The following is a 16,795-nucleotide window of genomic DNA, read 5'->3' on the forward strand; positions in this document are numbered from 1 at the left end:
CTAGTAGGTGGGCACACGGGGCTCAAACCTGACGACGTTGCTAACACGAACCCTAGCAAGAGCCGTGCTTGCAGAATCTACCACTGGATCGGAAACGCGACCCACTGAGAAGATCCGGCGAGAAACTCAGTGAGCTGTGTCTGTGGATTAATTTACTGGAGCCCTTCGTCGCAAGCGACGGGTTCGACGAGAACGATGACCGGAGATGTGTCAATTAAACGGGCAAAGGTCTAATTTGGAATGAATAGGAAAGAAGTAGGTATCTGTATCTATTTTTCTAAAATCGTTAAAATCTCGGTATATTCATTCTGTAATCATGATCATTCGGCTTTTAGATTGGCAAAACTTCATTTTACTAAGCTCCAGTTCACTTTATCCTACTTTTTATTTTAATCTTTATTTTAGGGACATAGTCGATAGTGACGCTGTCTTTCCGTAGTTCTGCATATAATACTGGGTTTTTCAATGAATACACAAACACCTAAAATCTAATCTAATGATCGTTTAGAACTTCTGACTCCTGGAACTTTCCTTCGAACGTTCGGTTCTCTCTGTATTTTGTATGTTCCATGGGAAGTGCTCTGAGAAATTGTTTGAGGTGATCCCATCATCTTGTTTTTACCACCTACCACCGGAGTAAAATTCATCCACATTGCGCTTCTAGACATTTTTTTGCCATATACCATCCGGCTTTGGAATGAGCTCCCTTCTAAATGTTTTCCGAGTGGTATGACATGTCCTTCTTCAAACGAGGCTTGTGTAGAGTACTTAACGGTAGAAAGCGGCTTGCCTCTGCCCCTGATATTGCTGACATCCATGGGTGATGGTAACGACTCATCATCAGGTGGACCGTATGCTGGTCTGCCTACGAGGGCAATAAAAAAATTATAAAACGTCACGTTATTTCAGAGTCTTGACATGTTTAATGAGCACAGCCACGAGGAACCTTCTGAAAAGGGTGACGCCAATGGCATGTTTGTTACAATTACCGTAAGGTAAATTCATTTTGCCTTTTATAAAATAACTAGCGACCCGCCCTCGCTTCGCTTCGGAAACATTAAAACACACATGAAACCAAAAAAATAAAATAAAAAAAAAGTAGCCTATGTTCATCAGGGACAATGTCGGCTTCTAATGGAAAAAGAATTTTTCAAATCGGTCCAGTAGTTTCGGAGCCTATTCGAAACAAACAAACAAACAAATCTTTCCTCTTTATAATATTAGTATAGATATAGATAGCGACCCGCCCTCGCTTCGCTTCGGAAACATTAAAACACACATGAAACCAAAAAAATAAAATAAAAAAAAGTAGCCTATGTTCATCAGGGACAATGTCGGCTTCTAATGGAAAAAGAATTTTTCAAATCGGTCCAGTAGTTTCGGAGCCTATTCGAAACAAACAAACAAACTAATCTTTCCTCTTTATAATATTAGTATAGATATAGATAGCGACCCGCCCTCGCTTCGCTTCGGAAACATTAAAACACACATGAAACCAAAAAAAAAAATAAAAAAAAAAAAAAAAAGTAGCCTATGTTCATCAGGGACAATGTCGGCTTCTAATGGAAAAAGATTTTTTCAAATCGGTCCAGTAGTTTCGGAGCCTATTCGAAACAAACAAACAAACAAATCTTTCCTCTTTATAATATTAGTATAGATAGCGACCCGCCCTCGCTTCGCTTCGGAAACATTAAAACACACATGAAACCAAAAAAAAAATTAAAAAAAAAGTAGCCTATGTTCATCAGGGACAATGTTGGCTTCTAATGGAAAAAAAATTTTTCAAATCGGTCCAGTATTTTCGGAGCCTATTCGAAACAAACAAACAAACAAATCTTTCCTCTTTATAATATTAGTATAGATAAAAGACAGACAAGAGCATTTGGTATGATTCATTCGCCTTTCCAGTATAGGAAAAGTAAACACAAATGCGTCAATAATGTCATTCAATACGGTACTGTCACTTGCAGCGTGACCAGATTTAGTAGATTTCTACTTTTTTGGTAGATTCTGAGGTATTGGCAACCGAATTTAGTATGTAAAAATTATTTGGTATATTTTAGTAGAATTCGCTCTTTTCACGTAATCTAGTACTTTTTTGGCATTTTGGATACATTCGGGATATTTCGGGAGCTTAAAATGAAACATAAATATACACAAGGATATCGCGATGTCCCATTCATCGCGATATCCTTGTAGTTGTAACAGAAAACAGGCAAAGTGTGGTGATGTTCGACCAGCCCATACCGTGGGCCCCAAAGGTCAAATATTTAGGCATCACCCTCGACAGTAGGATGACATTCCGCCCCCACATCAAGACGGTACGCGACCGTGCCGCCTTCATTCTAGGACGTCTCTACCCGATGATATGTAGGCGAAGTAAAATGTCCCTTAGAAATAAGGTGACACTACAAAACTTGCATACGCCCCGTCATGACCTATGCAAGTGTAGTGTTCGCTCACGCGGCCCGCACTCACTTAAAATCCTTCCAAATTATTCAATCCCGTTTTTGCAGGATAGCCGTCGGAGCCTCGTGGTTCGTCAGGAACGTCGACCTCCATGACGACCTGGACTTAGAGTCCATCAGCAAGTATCTCCAGTCGGCATCGATGCGCCACTTCGATAAAGCGGCACGACACGAGAACCCTCTCATCGTGGCCGCCGGTAACTACGTTCCCGATCCTGCGGACAGAATGGAAAGCAGTCGACGTCGCCCAAAACACGTCATCTCGGATCCTCCCGATCCACTAACGGTGCTTCTAGGTACTTCAAGCACCGGTCACCGTTCTTGTCGAACCCGTCGCTTGCGACGAAGGGCTCGACGAGTAAATGAACTCCCAGACACAGCCCACTGAGTTTCTCGCCGGATCTTCTCAGTGGGTCGCGTTTCCGATCCGGTGGTAGATTCTGCGAAGCACGGCTCTTGCTAGGGTTCGTGTTAGCATCGTCGTCAGGTTTGAGCCCCGTGAGCTCACCTACAAACGTTAGGGTTACGCTGAAATAGCCTCTCAAGGCTCTCAGATTAGGTAGGAGGAAAAAAAAAAAAAAAACCAAATTGTTGACAAAGAATATAATTAAAGTTAGATGTTTCCGTGTCTAATTTGTTGTCAACTTCTTGTTCGACGTCTGAATCTTTTAGGTGGATAAATTTTGGAGTGATGTCAGCCAAATCTGTGATGCGAATAGCAAGCCAAGGTATAGCAATTTGTCCCGAATTGTGAAGCAAATGACGATACTACCTTTGTCAAACGCCAAAATAGAAAGAATATTTTCTAATATTAATAGGTTTAAAATCAAGATCGAAATTGATTTAATATTATGAATGTTGCTGCAATAATGCATGGAAAAGAGGGGCTACGACAGTTGGTAGGAGGATGTCGCACATTTGATCCTGACAGAAGTATTATCATGTTGATGGATTCAAAACAACTTTATGAAAATGTTACCCAACATAAAGACGAAGAATTTTAAGTTTAAGTTTCATTTTATTATTATTATTTTTTATTTTGAATTTAATAAAAAAAAAGAACATTGGTCTCTTGAATTAATGGTGGTTTCTTTGTTATTATTATTATTCTATTGTTTGATCAAGGAAACATTCATGTTTTTACGTTGTAACACGACAGCAAAAAAAAAAGTATAATTGATTTTTAGTATTTCTCGTTCTCTTTTGGTAGAATTCAGTAGATTTTAACCTCCACAAGCAGTAGATTCGTCAGACGAAATCTGGTCACACTGGTCACTTGTCAGTCTGCCGTCACATAAATTTTTTTAACATGCTATAATGTAAATAAGGTAAAAAGGTGTCTACAATCTGCCTAATACGAAAAAATTAAAATCAATTACTTTTCCGTTACCGTATACAATTTTACACAAATAGTTGCTGTCAGTAATGGCGGCAGAAAAATCTGTGTTACCGCCAACTTTTTCGGCTGGTCCAAAAGGCCTAGGTATTTTATAATTTGTATAAATGCTGGTCTGATAAAAAGCCTATATGAAAACACCCATCATAACTGAATCTTAATCTATAATTACAGGCGATCCTGATGATAGAAGTCTCAGAAAAGTTGAAATAGATGTTATGATACCAAAACTTATCAGAGAAAAGGCTAAACAAGAAAAATGCATTGAAGAAGTAGCTCAATTTGAAAAATGTTGCAAAGATGCTTCATTATTAATGGTGGTTAAATGCAGATCACCCAATGCAGCTTTAAAGGATTGTCTATCAAATTGGTACAATAATGAAGAATTCAAAAAGATATGCACTGAGGAATATTTGAAAGAAAGAAGTGAATATAGAAGAACAGGAGTTAAGAAAGCTATAAGAAGAGCATAATTTAAACTCATAATAGTAGTTAGTGTTAATAAAAATAAAATATTTAATCATCATTATTTATTGTCATTGGAATGTTTCTTGTCAATAATACCTCCTTAACATGGTATAAATGTAGACTTTCTGGTAGTTTCGAGGTTACTCCATTAGGTTTCAAAACTTCAACCAACAATATTTCCTGAAAAATAACCTGACAATTACTTTTCCAAAATATTTACGTAATCATTAAAACAAATAACTAAGTTTATGAATTTTAACAGAGGTGCTAGAAATCCACAGTGTATAAAGTCTTTAATATAAAGCATTATAAATTTTATGACAAACTCAGAAGAATCCATCTTGACTAATTAATTATATTGCTGTTGTTATAAATGAATGATTGAATATGAAGTACTAAAGTTATGTTGTTTTTATAAACAAGATGTAACTCTTTTGGCCATGTTTGTAGCTGATTGTAAATGCAAAAGACATACTTGGCATACACCATGTTTTTCTTCCATGTTATAATGGAAAATAAAGTTCAAGTTTGATATCCCCAAGAAAGCAAAACATACAACGGTGAATATTATTTAAATATACTAGAGTAAATACCTTATACCCCTAACATAAGGGGCCATTTTTTAGATTAAGTATTATTACATCAAGACCAAGCAGCTGATCACCTACTAGTCAATGTAAAGATAATAATGAAGGAATGGACTGTATAGTAAAATAATATAGTGTTGGAGAAAATCTACTGAATTGGAAAAAGTGTGTAAAGACAAAAAAATATTTTATTCTAAAATTTTTTTGTTTTTTTAAAAGAGCAGTACTAGCCTTTGGCCTAGTCTTGTATTATATGTGAATCTTGAGCCGCTTTTTTTTTCCTATTTGCTGATCTCTTAAGAGGCTATTCCAGCTACGCCCAGACGGCTAGGTGAGCTCATGGGCTCAACCTGAGAGAATTTGCTAACACTAGCCCTAGCAAGAACAGTGCTTCACAGAATCTATCACCGGTTCAGAATTGCGACCCACTGGGAAGATCTGGCGAGAAACTGTGGGCTTTGTCTTGCTGTTAGTACACGTACAGGAATTTGTACCACTATACTAGAATCGCTGCTACAAGCAAATATCCAATATTAAAAAGCACCATAATGAATTCATTGGGAACTTGGCAATTTAATTCTTACAAAAATATATATACAAACAAAATACTTTTTACCTTAACAGTAGTTGTGGCTACTCTTACATGACCGAGAATAGTAATTAAGTCGTCTTGTTTTGTATCAGACTTTATAACAATGATATAGTCTGCATGTCTTATGCCAGGGCCATCTTTATACAGTACTGCAACCAATAAATATTAAATAAACCAATTAATTCAACTGAAGATACCTATCCTATTACATGAAAATAATTCAAAGTATGAATAATTAGTGAACAAATTTTTTTTAGATGATAAAGAACATTGATGCAAATATTTACTTTAAGTTAATCCTTTATTAAATTAAATGAGTAAAAATTATGAATAAAATATTAGTTTTAAGATTTGTGGTCAGATTTGTGACTACATTGGCTTGTCAAGTGATGTTTGGGTAATATCCAGTATAAACAAAAATTCTTACAAAAGTCTCCTCCAAACTTGATCCCTGGTTTCACAACATATCCTTTTGATCTAAAATAATGATAAACTACATATCTGTCCACAAAATGTCTATCATTAGAACAAAGTAATGTCCAACACTGTTCTAAATTTAAAATATTATTATTGTATACTACTTGTAAACTTCCAAGTCCATAAGCTAAGAAGAATGCTTCTTCTGGAGTTAATATTAATTTTTCTTGTATTTTAATTTTATTTACACAGCATTGTGGCTTTAGTGCCGCAAAATAATTTTCTTCTTCAGAATCACTATTCGGTATTACTACTGTAATTTCATCTTTTTCGCTACTAGAAAAAGATTGATTGACAGCATTCTCTGTGTCTACATCATCATGACTAAACTCTTCATCACTGGATACTAGATCTATTATGTCTTTTTTCTTTAACTTTTCACCATCACTGACAATTTTGGCCGTCAACTCATCTAATTCTTTCAAAAGAGTACTTGAAACCAGTGTACATCCACTATCACCAAATTTTTTGTACCAATTGTTCCTTTGTAAATATTGCCTTTTCCTTATTATTTCTGGATAACGATCACTGTTTACAAGTGCGGGTCGTGACCTCGAGGCAGATCCCTTCCCAAAACAGCCCATGTGATACAAAAGAGTAATTTCTTCAGGTGACCTTACTTCAACATTGTAACCATTGTAGTACCCAGTAAATATAATTTGTATCGAGTTATCTAATGGAAACCGCAACGATTCAATAGACATCGGAAATAAGTCATTTAAGTCATTAGTTTGACAATTTTCTGATTGTAAAGTAGTCATGACAAAAGAACTGGCCAGTTCCCAAATTTTATTTACAGCCGAATGTCACGATTCCACGCGTCAATAACGCAAAATATGTTTCTACAACAATTTTTTTAACATTATAATATGTAACTAAAGTAATTGATAGGAAAGCCAAAGTAGTATTTTGTATTTATAATTTTTTTTTATTTCGTTATGAGTTCTCATGTTAAACGGCGAGAAAACCAAGAGGAAAAGTTCAACTGTGAGTAAAAATCAATCTTGCACATTTGACTTTATTTATGTAAATATATTATGTGTTTAATCTATGATAAATTCAATTAAAATTTATTTATAATCGGTTGTTGTAGTACACACACACATACATACCTTTGATATTGATATTGATTTAAGTAGCCTTAGGTATTATTTTAATTATTAATTATATGTACATAATAGAATAGATATATTTAAAATTCTTGTTTTTATTTATATGACATGGAATCTAGTCTTTTAGCCAAATCTTTATTTATTTTTTACTAACTTTTAACCAAAGCTTTTCTTGCTTTAATGTAAGTTAAGTCATTCAATTCAAACATAAAACAAAGGTTAAATATGGTCATTAGGAATGATTGGGATTCAAAACATTTTGAAGGGACCCTGAACCATACGATTTTGTTTTGGAGAAGTAAAGGAAACATAGTCTATACAGTCAAAGCACCGTTACATATATGTTTAAATGAACTATTTCTCTATACCCGTTTAATTAAGTTAATTTAGCAACTCATTGCGTATATCGTTGAAGGAACTCATGGCCCACTTAAGATAAAGGGTTACTAAATGCAAATTACAACGTGAATGCCACCACCCGTTTTAATAATTCAATTTTTTTTTATTCCTACCTAAGCTGATAGCCTCGAGAGGCTATTTCAGCGGAACCTTAACTAGTAGGTGAGCTCACGGGGTTCAAACCTGACGAAGTTGCTAACACGAACCCTAGCAGGAGCCGTGCTTCGCAGAATCTACCACCGGATCGGAAACGCGACTCACTGAACCACTGACCGACCCAAAAACCGGCGAGAAACTCAGTGGGCTGTGTCTGAGGGTTAATAATTCAATAAGAAGTCAAACTAACTAGCAATCCAGCAATAAGTGAAACATATAATACACTAACTTTTGCCCGCGACTTCGTCCGCATGGAATAGTTACTTTGGCATAACGCTAAATTTTACCCGCCTCTTCATTTACGTAGAATATCATCTTTGTAAGAACACCTTCACAAATAATGCTTTATTTTAGAACAAATTTGGTTAGCATAAAAAACGCTATAGAGAGCCAACCTTAACATATAGACTTATGCTGTCGCAGACTTTTTTTTAGATCTATTAAAGGGGAACAATTCTCTCATACATTATTTTAGCGAAACTTTAACCGTTTCCGCAGCGCTCGCAGTAAAAGCTCTCAAAAGGGAAAAAATCCCGATTTTGAAACATTCTTTATTGGTGCTCCGCTTACATTAGTCAGTAGAATTCAACGTCCCGCGGACTAACCAAAAAAAAAATTGACATTTCTTGGCAAAAGTTGCAGTTTTGTAAAAATGCAGAGACGACAACCGTATTTCTTATACTACTGTCTCTTTCTTTCCAGCCACAAAGGTGTTTGTAAGGGAAGGTAAGAATGATTACTTGTAAAGATTAACTACTAACTTCATTTCCTACAGTCACAAGACCTCTCACCTGAGCAGTGTCGGATTGTCTGTTTTTCTAAAAAAACACAGATATTGAAGTTTTTCTCAGTTTTAGAACATTTAATCGATAATATATTTGGCCAAAATGGCTAATGTTAGCGAGGAAAATGTTAGTCAGTTAATTCCAACGCTAGGTGACGAAAAAATCGGTAAGTTCAGCCTGGAAAACTATACAATACAAAAATTGTCATCTCGGTAAAACTTGGCAAATGGTAAATATTTCAGACATGATTGCGGCCACCAGCGTCCTACAGATCCGGGCAAGTGAGATACGCCAAACTCAGATTAACTGGCAGTCATATCTGCAGTGAGTATTGATTCTTGTGGTCTCTGTCAAATTACATTGTGAACTGGTATAAAATGTAATATCTGTTAGGTCGCAGATGATCACTCAGCGCGATCACGATTTTATCGTGAACTTAGACCAGCGCGGCCAAAAAGATCTGCCTGACAAAAATCCTGATGCCTGTGCCGAAGTTTTTCTCAACCTCCTGACGCATATCAGCAAGGACCACACCATTCAATACATTCTTGTGCTCATTGATGACATTCTTTCTGTAAGTAAGATAATTCAAAGCCATATTATAAAACACCTTTATAGAATCCAAATAGGTTCCATAAACATGACATTAAAACATAATGTTTTAGAGTAAAGTAATACAGTATCACTTTTTAAATTGATTGGTATTCTTTTTGTTAAAAGCTATTTGTGATGATGGTGTTTTGGATGGTGGTACTAGTTCATAAATGTATTTTTCCTCTGATTATTTACATTTTTTGGACAGGAACAAACAGAAGAAAATATATTATTAGAGTACCTGTTTAAATTAACTATCAAAAATATAATTGGTATTATTAGTTATTAAATGATTAGCTTATTCCATTATAAAAAATAAAAATGAGACTGGCCTCATGTATTATGGTGGGTGATGGTATTCATATTGTAACATCTATTGGTTTCCATTACCACTTTTCCCAAATTATACATTGGGCATGTCCAACTCTGTAGACTAATAATAAAGTCAGATACTAAACATTGCCTAACATATCAACTCCAAGAATTGCCATGCTCTTGGATCTTTATAAGAATACTTATGGAATCCTGAGCTAACCTATCTTCCCCAGTTTCGACTAACAATTTTTATTTCCTAATTACTATTTAAATAAAGATTTAACTCAAAAACATCTACAGGAAGATAAATCGAGGGTGAAGATATTTCGTGAGACGAAATTCTCTGGCAACGTTTGGCAGCCCTTCCTGAATTTGCTGAACCGTCAGGATGAATTTGTCCAGCACATGACTGCTCGCATCATTGCCAAGCTAGCTTGCTGGCATCCGCAGCTGATGGACAAAAGTGATTTGCACTTCTATCTCTCCTGGCTTAAAGATCAACTCAAGACCAATGTAAGCAAACTCTTTCATTCAAGGTTAATAATGTAAAAAAAGTATATATTAAAATTAAACAGGAACTAGACAATTAAATAATTATTTCATAATTGCATGAGAGTCTTGTGCATGCCATTTTCTTTTTGTTTTGACTGTTACTTGAGATGCTTATACTTTATATTATACTACTTAACTTTACATTCAATTATCATCTACACTTGTGATAATACAGAGTAAAATTCATTATAAGAAAATACAGATTCACTTAAACCTTTCCTGAACTAACTTGACTGTCCCCAAAATTTATATTAAAACATAAACTATAAATAAAGACAATAAATAACACAAACTCACCAATCTATTCATTTGAATCTTGAGAACTGTTTTTCAGTCGTACAATCAGAATTAAATTCAATTTTATTTTCAATATGCATAAATTACCTATGGAAAAGATTGCAAGCTTAGAACAATACCAAATTGACTAAAATCATTTATGTGTCTAAACGGAACCTTTCACCATATTCTCAATTTTTTTCATAGTTTATAAATATATCCAGTAAGCCTACCGCAGACATACAATCAATTGTTAAATTGATTAAACTATTAAGTTGAGTTGTGTGCTTTTCACGGTTTCACAGTGATACCGGATGATGATTCCAGTTACTAAAACATTGGATCCAGTTGTCTTTCGGTTTATGTATTGGCTGGTTGTTTTCCAGCACTCAATGTTTAATTAGGTATGGCCTGTAGTTGTTGATTTTGAAGTTTATGTGTACTCAATTGAATAAATGATATTGAAAGTTGAAAAACTACTTGAAATAATACAAATATATACATACTTACATAGGTAATCGGAGCATTAGAAATACTAGTTTTAAAATTTCATCAAATTTAGCATACTCTAAAGGTATGTCCTTAAAATTACAACAGCTAATAAATAAACGGTGCATTAACTTTTAGTTTAAAAGAAGTATTCTAATAAATATACATACATTGGTTTGTAGACTGATTAGTGATTAGACTGATCAATTGATATGGTTTCGTTCTCATTGCGGAACTGTCACCTTAATGTTAAACTAAAATATATTCTACTAAAAATACATGTATGCACAAAGCATTTGCGTTGAGTAGATGACATTAAAATTTACTCACTGATGGTGAGAGAATCTGAAGGGTACCATTTTGTAATATATTGGTGTGAGCATCGCCAGCAAGCAATCATCGTTGGGGCTTTGAGGAAGTAGGCAACATGTCATTGAAAGGGTTTGTTTTCTGGGAAGGCCGAGGAAATGACAGCTGAGTTAGAGCATGCTGAGCAGGTTATGTTGGAGCATGAGAAAGAAAAGTTCTCCGATAAACACAAACATCACAAGGAGAAGGCTCATCATTCTGATGCAGGAAATGAAAAATATTCGAGCCTTTACAGCTCTTTTGACGAGCTAAAACCGCATGAGGACTTGCCGCCTGGCCTGCATAAGGTATTCTGTGTAACATGTAGATATCGGCGCCAATATCCTTGTGTAAATTTTGTAACAAAAAATACTAACAACTGCCTGTAAAAATGTTGTGTCCTAACATAACTGTGAATGACTATATTGTTATGTCGTAATCTTATATAATTTTGTGTATATTATAGCTTATTAATTTTGAGTCTGTACAAATGCTATTTAGTGATAAAAATAAATGTAACATAAAAATTGTATAATTCTTCTAACACATATTATAAATGTTGTACACATAAATGATTTTATAAAAGTTAAATTGGTGATATTTAAAAGAAGGCAAAATTTAAATGTGCTTTAACTTACTAATTTAAGGATTCTATAATTTTCCAAAACATTTGTATTAATGGAGTAGTTGATTGGGAATCTTAAAAATAAACAGATTAATATTTAGTGAAACATAATATATATGATATGCTACATTACACTGGATGAAAAATACAAAATGATATCATCACATATAACTTCGGCCAAATCATTACAAAGCTATAATTTAAATCCTTTGTGACTCAATTACTCTGAACTCATTGAATACATAATCCATTAAAGAAAAATGTTACTTTGAGTAAATGTTGTAAATAAATGATTAAGAATTAAATGTAAATTAATTATGTAAAATTAATGTAAAATTTGTATCAACTATGATCTAATGTGAGAATCATGAAATTGTATTAAAAAAAAAATGTATAGGTTTTCACACCTATATAGGGTATTTATTATACTACAGATTATTGCTTAAAAATAATAAACACAATAAATGGTGTATCAGCAATCAATAAATTGCTAAATTTGTTTTTAAACAGAACAACGACTATATCCAGTCTGTGGCCCGGTGTCTGCAGATGATGCTGCGTATCGATGAATACCGCTTTGCTTTCCTCTCTGTCGATGGTATATCCACCTTACTGTCGATTCTGGCCTCCAGAGTGAACTTCCAGGTAAGTTGCCTCTTAAAAAGAATATATTACAAATATTTGTTGGGGTGTTAAATAAATATTTAACACTTACCATATTACAATTTAAATAACTGAAAGCCCATCACTATTTTATTAAAATAAAATATTGATTCCGCTTTTACAATCTAGGAACTGTCTTCGGCATCGACATTTTTATTTATTTTAGTCACTTAATAATAATAAACTAGAGTATAATAAGTTTGTCACGTCCAAAGTGACCGAAAAATATTTCATTCAATATTCATTATATCAATTAGCAATATGAGCAAACTATAATAACAATTATATTTTCTTTCTAGGTTCAATACCAACTTGTATTTTGTCTCTGGGTTTTGACATTCAATCCCCTATTGGCTGAAAAAATGAACAAGTTCAATGTTATACCAATCTTAGCTGATATCCTTAGCGACTCCGTTAAAGAGAAGGTCACGCGTATTGTGCTCGCAGTGTTCAGGAATTTAATTGAAAAACCTGAAGATCAACAGGTAATTTTATTGAAATTAAACACATATTTAAATGCAGGGTGTATTAAAACGCTTTTGAAAAGAAAACAGTTGGTAGTGAAATCGTTTCCCAATATGAACCTACCTAACTTCCAAAGGGGAATGTTTATTTCAGTACAGGGTTTAAAAAAAAAATTTAAGAAAAATAATTATTAATTGTTGTATTCTATAATCCAGAGGAACAAAAACGAATTTAATTTATTTATAATCAAATAACAAAAAGTATGAAATAAAATAATTTATTAAATGAAAATCAAAATTCGACTAAATTAATAACTAAATATGGAGAAAAAACCCTAGTTCATAAAGTTAACATAGGGAATAAGTAAAAAAATAAAGTATATTTAGGTGTAATTTTAACTTTTCCATTTAAAGTCCACCAATTGAACTACGTATTAGCTTTTTATGATAAACTGTTTAGTCTTCATCCTCATTTATAAAAGCAACTCCATTTATTTTGTAAAATTCATTTTTTTTTTTTTTTTTAAAATGCTACATGAAAAACAACCATTATGTTTTTTAGGTTGCCAAAGAGCACTGCATTGCCATGGTACAGTGCAAGGTACTGAAGCAACTGTCAATCCTTGAACAGAAGCGTTCTGATGATGAGGACATTATGAATGATGTGGAATATTTGAATGAACGTCTACAAGCTTCCGTACAGGATCTTAGCTCTTTTGATCAGTATGCTACTGAAGTAAAGAGTGGCCGGTAAGATTTCTTTATGAATTAAAATAGAATTTAAATATTTTTCTTAAAATCTGGTACTACTGATATTTGTTGCCGACTAAAAAAAAGAAACTGAAAAAGACACTAGAAATATTTATAACTTGAGATGAGAGAATGAAGATTTAACTTCTATCACTGTGAAATGCACACCTTTTTTAGATCTTTAATAAGCAGATGAGCATTGGCACATTTAGGTAGGCAGCGGCTTGGTTTTGCCCCTGGCATTGCTGAAGTCCATGGGCGACGGTAACCACTCACCATCAGGTGGGCCGTGTGCTCGTCTGCCTACAAGGGCATTAAAAAGAAATCTAATGCTGGGTGGTCCCCAATGCTAATGGAAATCAAGAATGCGAAAGATACAGGTGCGCCGCTAATGAACTATGTTTAGAAAATAACAAACCAATACTTTAATTTCCAGCCTGGAATGGTCCCCGGTACATAAATCGGCCAAGTTCTGGCGCGAAAACGCGGCTCGTTTGAACGAACGTGGTCAGGAACTGCTCCGCACCCTGGTGCACTTGCTGGAGAAGAGCCGCGACCCTGTCGTACTCGCCGTCGCTTGCTATGACATCGGAGAATATGTGCGCCACTATCCGCGCGGCAAACAGTACGTTTCTATAAAAATAATTTTTATACACCAGCTAAAGCAAGAAGAAATCCAAGCTTAGTTATTCAACGTGGATTGTCTATTTTCATAACTTATGTGAAGTTAATGTTCTTAAGTTGCCGTAAAACATCATCATCATCATCATCATCAGCCCGTATCTCTCCACTGCTGGATGTAGGCCTCTCTCATAGTCCGCCACAATGAATGATCCTCCGCTGTAAAATATTATAATGTTAACGAAATATTTCATTATACAGCATCATCGAACAACTTGGTGGTAAACAACGTGTCATGTACCTCCTGAGTCACGACGATCCGAATGTACGTTACGAAGCCTTGCTCGCCGTGCAGAAACTTATGGTTCACAACTGGTATGAATACAGTACTCATTTTGAGAAATAACATTTGCGCCGTATCTGTACTTGCAGTAGAGCCCTTTTTGACTCTGAAAGAGAAAATACCACCGCCTTGTATTTTTATACTATGAAGCAGTCATACATTTCGCTGAAACTAACTTCATGACTCAATGTGGGGATGATGTTAAAAATAATGTAAATTAAAAATCAGTAAAAAAGACAAAAATTAACTGTAAGCACTAATTAAAAAAAAATTTGTTTTCCTATTTATGTATTTATTAATTAAGTAGCTGACATATAACGAAAATAATATAAACAAAATCTATAGAAATTTTCTTGTGAATGTCAGATAGTATATTAGTTACTTTTTTTTTTCAGGGAATATCTCGGCAAGCAACTGGAGAAGGAACAAATCGACAAACAGGCTGGCACTGTGGTCGGAGCTAAGGCATAAAATTTATATGACATAACATTGTAAATTAAAAAATTATATAATTTGTTGCTATTGTTACATTGATAGAATGCTGTTACAAATTCATAAACAATTCTTATATGCTATTATGGTTCATAAAACTTAATCAAACATAAAGAGTAGATTGCTTGATTAAAAACACATCAATTGAAGTAAATATTGTATTTCACTTTTAGTGTCAGCCATTCAGAAATATGATAGAATATTACTGTGTATATTACATGTATAAAAATTGTGTTTTAATTATGATTTGATAAATATTATTTATTATGTGAACCACAAAACTGTACATCCATTAGTAGCCATTTGGCCTTGATTTTGTTCATGCCAGACCACATTCCGTAAGGTCATGTAAATGATGTAAATTAAGTAGAGAAATATTATATAGTGGCCATTTGTTGATACGTGAATTAAAACAGTATTGTGAATAAAGTTCTTATATTAGTTGAAGATATGTATTTTATTGCAAAGATTCACTTCAAGCACATAGTTCTCTGACCATGGGTGAGTTCAGTTATGACATGATAGTTATGTTATTGTATAATCTATGAACATAATTCAGAAGCCGACAATTCAACGACGCTACGCTGACATGCGGCATCTTTGCAAACGTTTTATTGGTGTAGATTGATGAAGCTGTTACTGGTTATCTGAGACCATAGATACAATCATGCCCGTAGGCTACTTTGCTTGATAGTAACGTTTTTATATTTATGCAAGTAAGGAGACCTGAGACCTAAGCTCCTTGAGATCTTGAGACCTAAAGGCTTTGAGATATTAAGGTCTAACTCTCGATTGTAAAGTTTATCCTTTCAGCCGTTACAGCACAGCCTTCAAACGGAACCCACGGTGGTTTTGGTGGTAGATTCAGCTATTCCCGAATTCGGTTCTTGATGTTGCTAATGTTACCAAATTCTCTCATATTGAGCCTGTAAACTCACCTACCCTACCAAAAGTTGCTAGAATAGCCCATTAGACTACCAGCGAAAAGCTAGCCAGTTGGGAGAAAAAAATCGATTGAAACCCAGATACCTCAGATTTAATCACAACAATTTTAGTAAGGACTCTATGCTTTATCTCATTTCAACTCAACCTTTTGATTTGATTTTTAATCAATTTTATCGAATGCCGTTCCATAGTAAATAGTGTAGTTTCTGTTCATTTCACTTCATAAATAGTGTAGGTACTTAAAATTTCAAGCTTTTTTTATTTTATTGCTTAGATGGGTGGACGAGCTCACAGCCCACCTGATACCACCACTTAACGGTTACTGGAGCACATAGACATCTACAACGCAAGAGAGATATAAGTTGTAAGGTCTCAGTATAGTTACAACGGCTGCCCCACCCTTCAAACCGAAACGCATTACTGCTACGCGGCAGAAACAGGTGGTACCACCAACCCGTGCGGACTGACAAGAGGTCCTACCACCAGTAATTATGCCAATTATAATTTTGCGGGCTTGATTTTTATTACACAATGTTATTCCTTCACCGTGAAAGTCAATCGTGAACACTTGTTAAGTAGGTAGGTACGTATTTCATTAGAAAAATTAGTACCCGCCTGGGGGATTCGAACACCGTTGCATCGCTAGATACGAATGCACCGGACGTCTTATCTTTTAGGCCACGACGACTGCATAGATGACAGCAGTCTTTTACGTCTGTAGTCCCATTGTTTCCTTTAAGTGTGCAATTGAAAAAAAGAGTTATGTGAATTTATTTATTTTGTTATTGTAGGTAGTGTTTCTTTAGGTTTAATCGTAAAATAACGGAGGTTTATTAACTGTTTTGGCACATAAATTTCGGATGTTCCCGATCCACTAA

At 34.6% G+C, this 16,795-nt stretch overlaps 3 protein-coding genes and 1 long non-coding RNA gene across 7 annotated transcripts; 3 read left to right on the forward strand and 1 right to left on the reverse strand.

Annotated features, from left to right (window-relative positions):
• Nucleotides 1-150: 150 nt before the first annotated feature.
• Nucleotides 151-3,357, forward strand: LOC149503282 (uncharacterized). The gene is made up of 3 exons (XR_016325095.1): nucleotides 151-255; nucleotides 910-995; nucleotides 3,141-3,357. It is a non-coding gene; the product is annotated as an uncharacterized LOC149503282 (long non-coding RNA).
• Nucleotides 3,358-3,733: 376 nt separating this feature from the next.
• Nucleotides 3,734-4,390, forward strand: Cmc1 (protein). The gene is made up of 2 exons (XM_028185694.2): nucleotides 3,734-3,951; nucleotides 4,039-4,390. The coding sequence occupies exons 1-2, from the start codon at nucleotides 3,894-3,896 to the stop codon at nucleotides 4,335-4,337; spliced, it is 357 nt and encodes a 118-aa protein (XP_028041495.2). The 5' UTR covers nucleotides 3,734-3,893; the 3' UTR covers nucleotides 4,338-4,390.
• On the reverse strand, nucleotides 4,380-6,815 carry Tsen2 (tRNA splicing endonuclease subunit 2). The gene is made up of 3 exons (XM_089737099.1): nucleotides 5,939-6,815; nucleotides 5,536-5,660; nucleotides 4,380-4,512 (listed from the first exon to the last, which is right to left on the reverse strand). The coding sequence occupies exons 1-3, from the start codon at nucleotides 6,747-6,749 to the stop codon at nucleotides 4,381-4,383; spliced, it is 1,068 nt and encodes a 355-aa protein (XP_089593225.1). The 5' UTR covers nucleotides 6,750-6,815; the 3' UTR covers nucleotide 4,380.
• Nucleotides 6,816-6,825: 10 nt separating this feature from the next.
• VhaSFD (V-type proton ATPase subunit VhaSFD) lies at nucleotides 6,826-15,419 on the forward strand. 4 transcript variants are annotated; one of them, XM_089737082.1, is made up of 12 exons: nucleotides 6,826-6,975; nucleotides 8,358-8,381; nucleotides 8,683-8,764; nucleotides 8,834-9,014; nucleotides 9,650-9,862; nucleotides 11,125-11,322; nucleotides 12,150-12,284; nucleotides 12,602-12,787; nucleotides 13,329-13,516; nucleotides 13,953-14,141; nucleotides 14,399-14,512; nucleotides 14,876-15,419. In XM_089737082.1, the coding sequence occupies exons 1-12, from the start codon at nucleotides 6,927-6,929 to the stop codon at nucleotides 14,949-14,951; spliced, it is 1,635 nt and encodes a 544-aa protein (XP_089593208.1). In that variant the 5' UTR covers nucleotides 6,826-6,926; the 3' UTR covers nucleotides 14,952-15,419. The 4 variants fall into 4 exon arrangements, with proteins under 4 accessions (XP_089593208.1, XP_028041492.2, XP_028041490.1 ...); XM_028185691.2 differs by lacking the exon at nucleotides 11,125-11,322; XM_028185689.2 differs by lacking the exon at nucleotides 6,826-6,975 and having other exon boundaries at nucleotides 8,358-8,606.
• Nucleotides 15,420-16,795: the final 1,376 nt, after the last annotated feature.

This window comes from Bombyx mandarina, chromosome 03, assembly GCF_030267445.1.
Source record: "Bombyx mandarina strain Sakado chromosome 03, ASM3026744v2".
Taxonomy (NCBI): Eukaryota; Metazoa; Arthropoda; class Insecta; order Lepidoptera; family Bombycidae; genus Bombyx; species Bombyx mandarina.

What these genes read in the sequence shown, in the direction of transcription:
- Cmc1 (XM_028185694.2), top strand. Translation starts at nt 3,894, where the DNA reads ATGGCGGCAGAAAAATCTGTGTTACCGCCAACTTTTTCGGCTGGTCCA. An exon ending in GGCTGGTCCAAAAGGCCTAG is followed by an intron (nt 3,952 to 4,038) that starts GTATTTTATAAT and finishes CTATAATTACAG; the next exon opens with GCGATCCTGATGATAGAAGT.
- Tsen2 (XM_089737099.1), bottom strand. Translation starts at nt 6,749, where the DNA reads ATGACTACTTTACAATCAGAAAATTGTCAAACTAATGACTTAAATGAC. An exon ending in CAAGTTTGGAGGAGACTTTT is followed by an intron (nt 5,661 to 5,938) that starts GTAAGAATTTTT and finishes TATTGGTTGCAG; the next exon opens with TACTGTATAAAGATGGCCCT. An exon ending in TAGCCACAACTACTGTTAAG is followed by an intron (nt 4,513 to 5,535) that starts GTAAAAAGTATT and finishes GTTATTTTTCAG; the next exon opens with GAAATATTGTTGGTTGAAGT.
- VhaSFD (XM_089737082.1), top strand. Translation starts at nt 6,927, where the DNA reads ATGAGTTCTCATGTTAAACGGCGAGAAAACCAAGAGGAAAAGTTCAAC. An exon ending in AAAAACCTGAAGATCAACAG is followed by an intron (nt 12,788 to 13,328) that starts GTAATTTTATTG and finishes TATGTTTTTTAG; the next exon opens with GTTGCCAAAGAGCACTGCAT. An exon ending in ACTGAAGTAAAGAGTGGCCG is followed by an intron (nt 13,517 to 13,952) that starts GTAAGATTTCTT and finishes TTTAATTTCCAG; the next exon opens with CCTGGAATGGTCCCCGGTAC.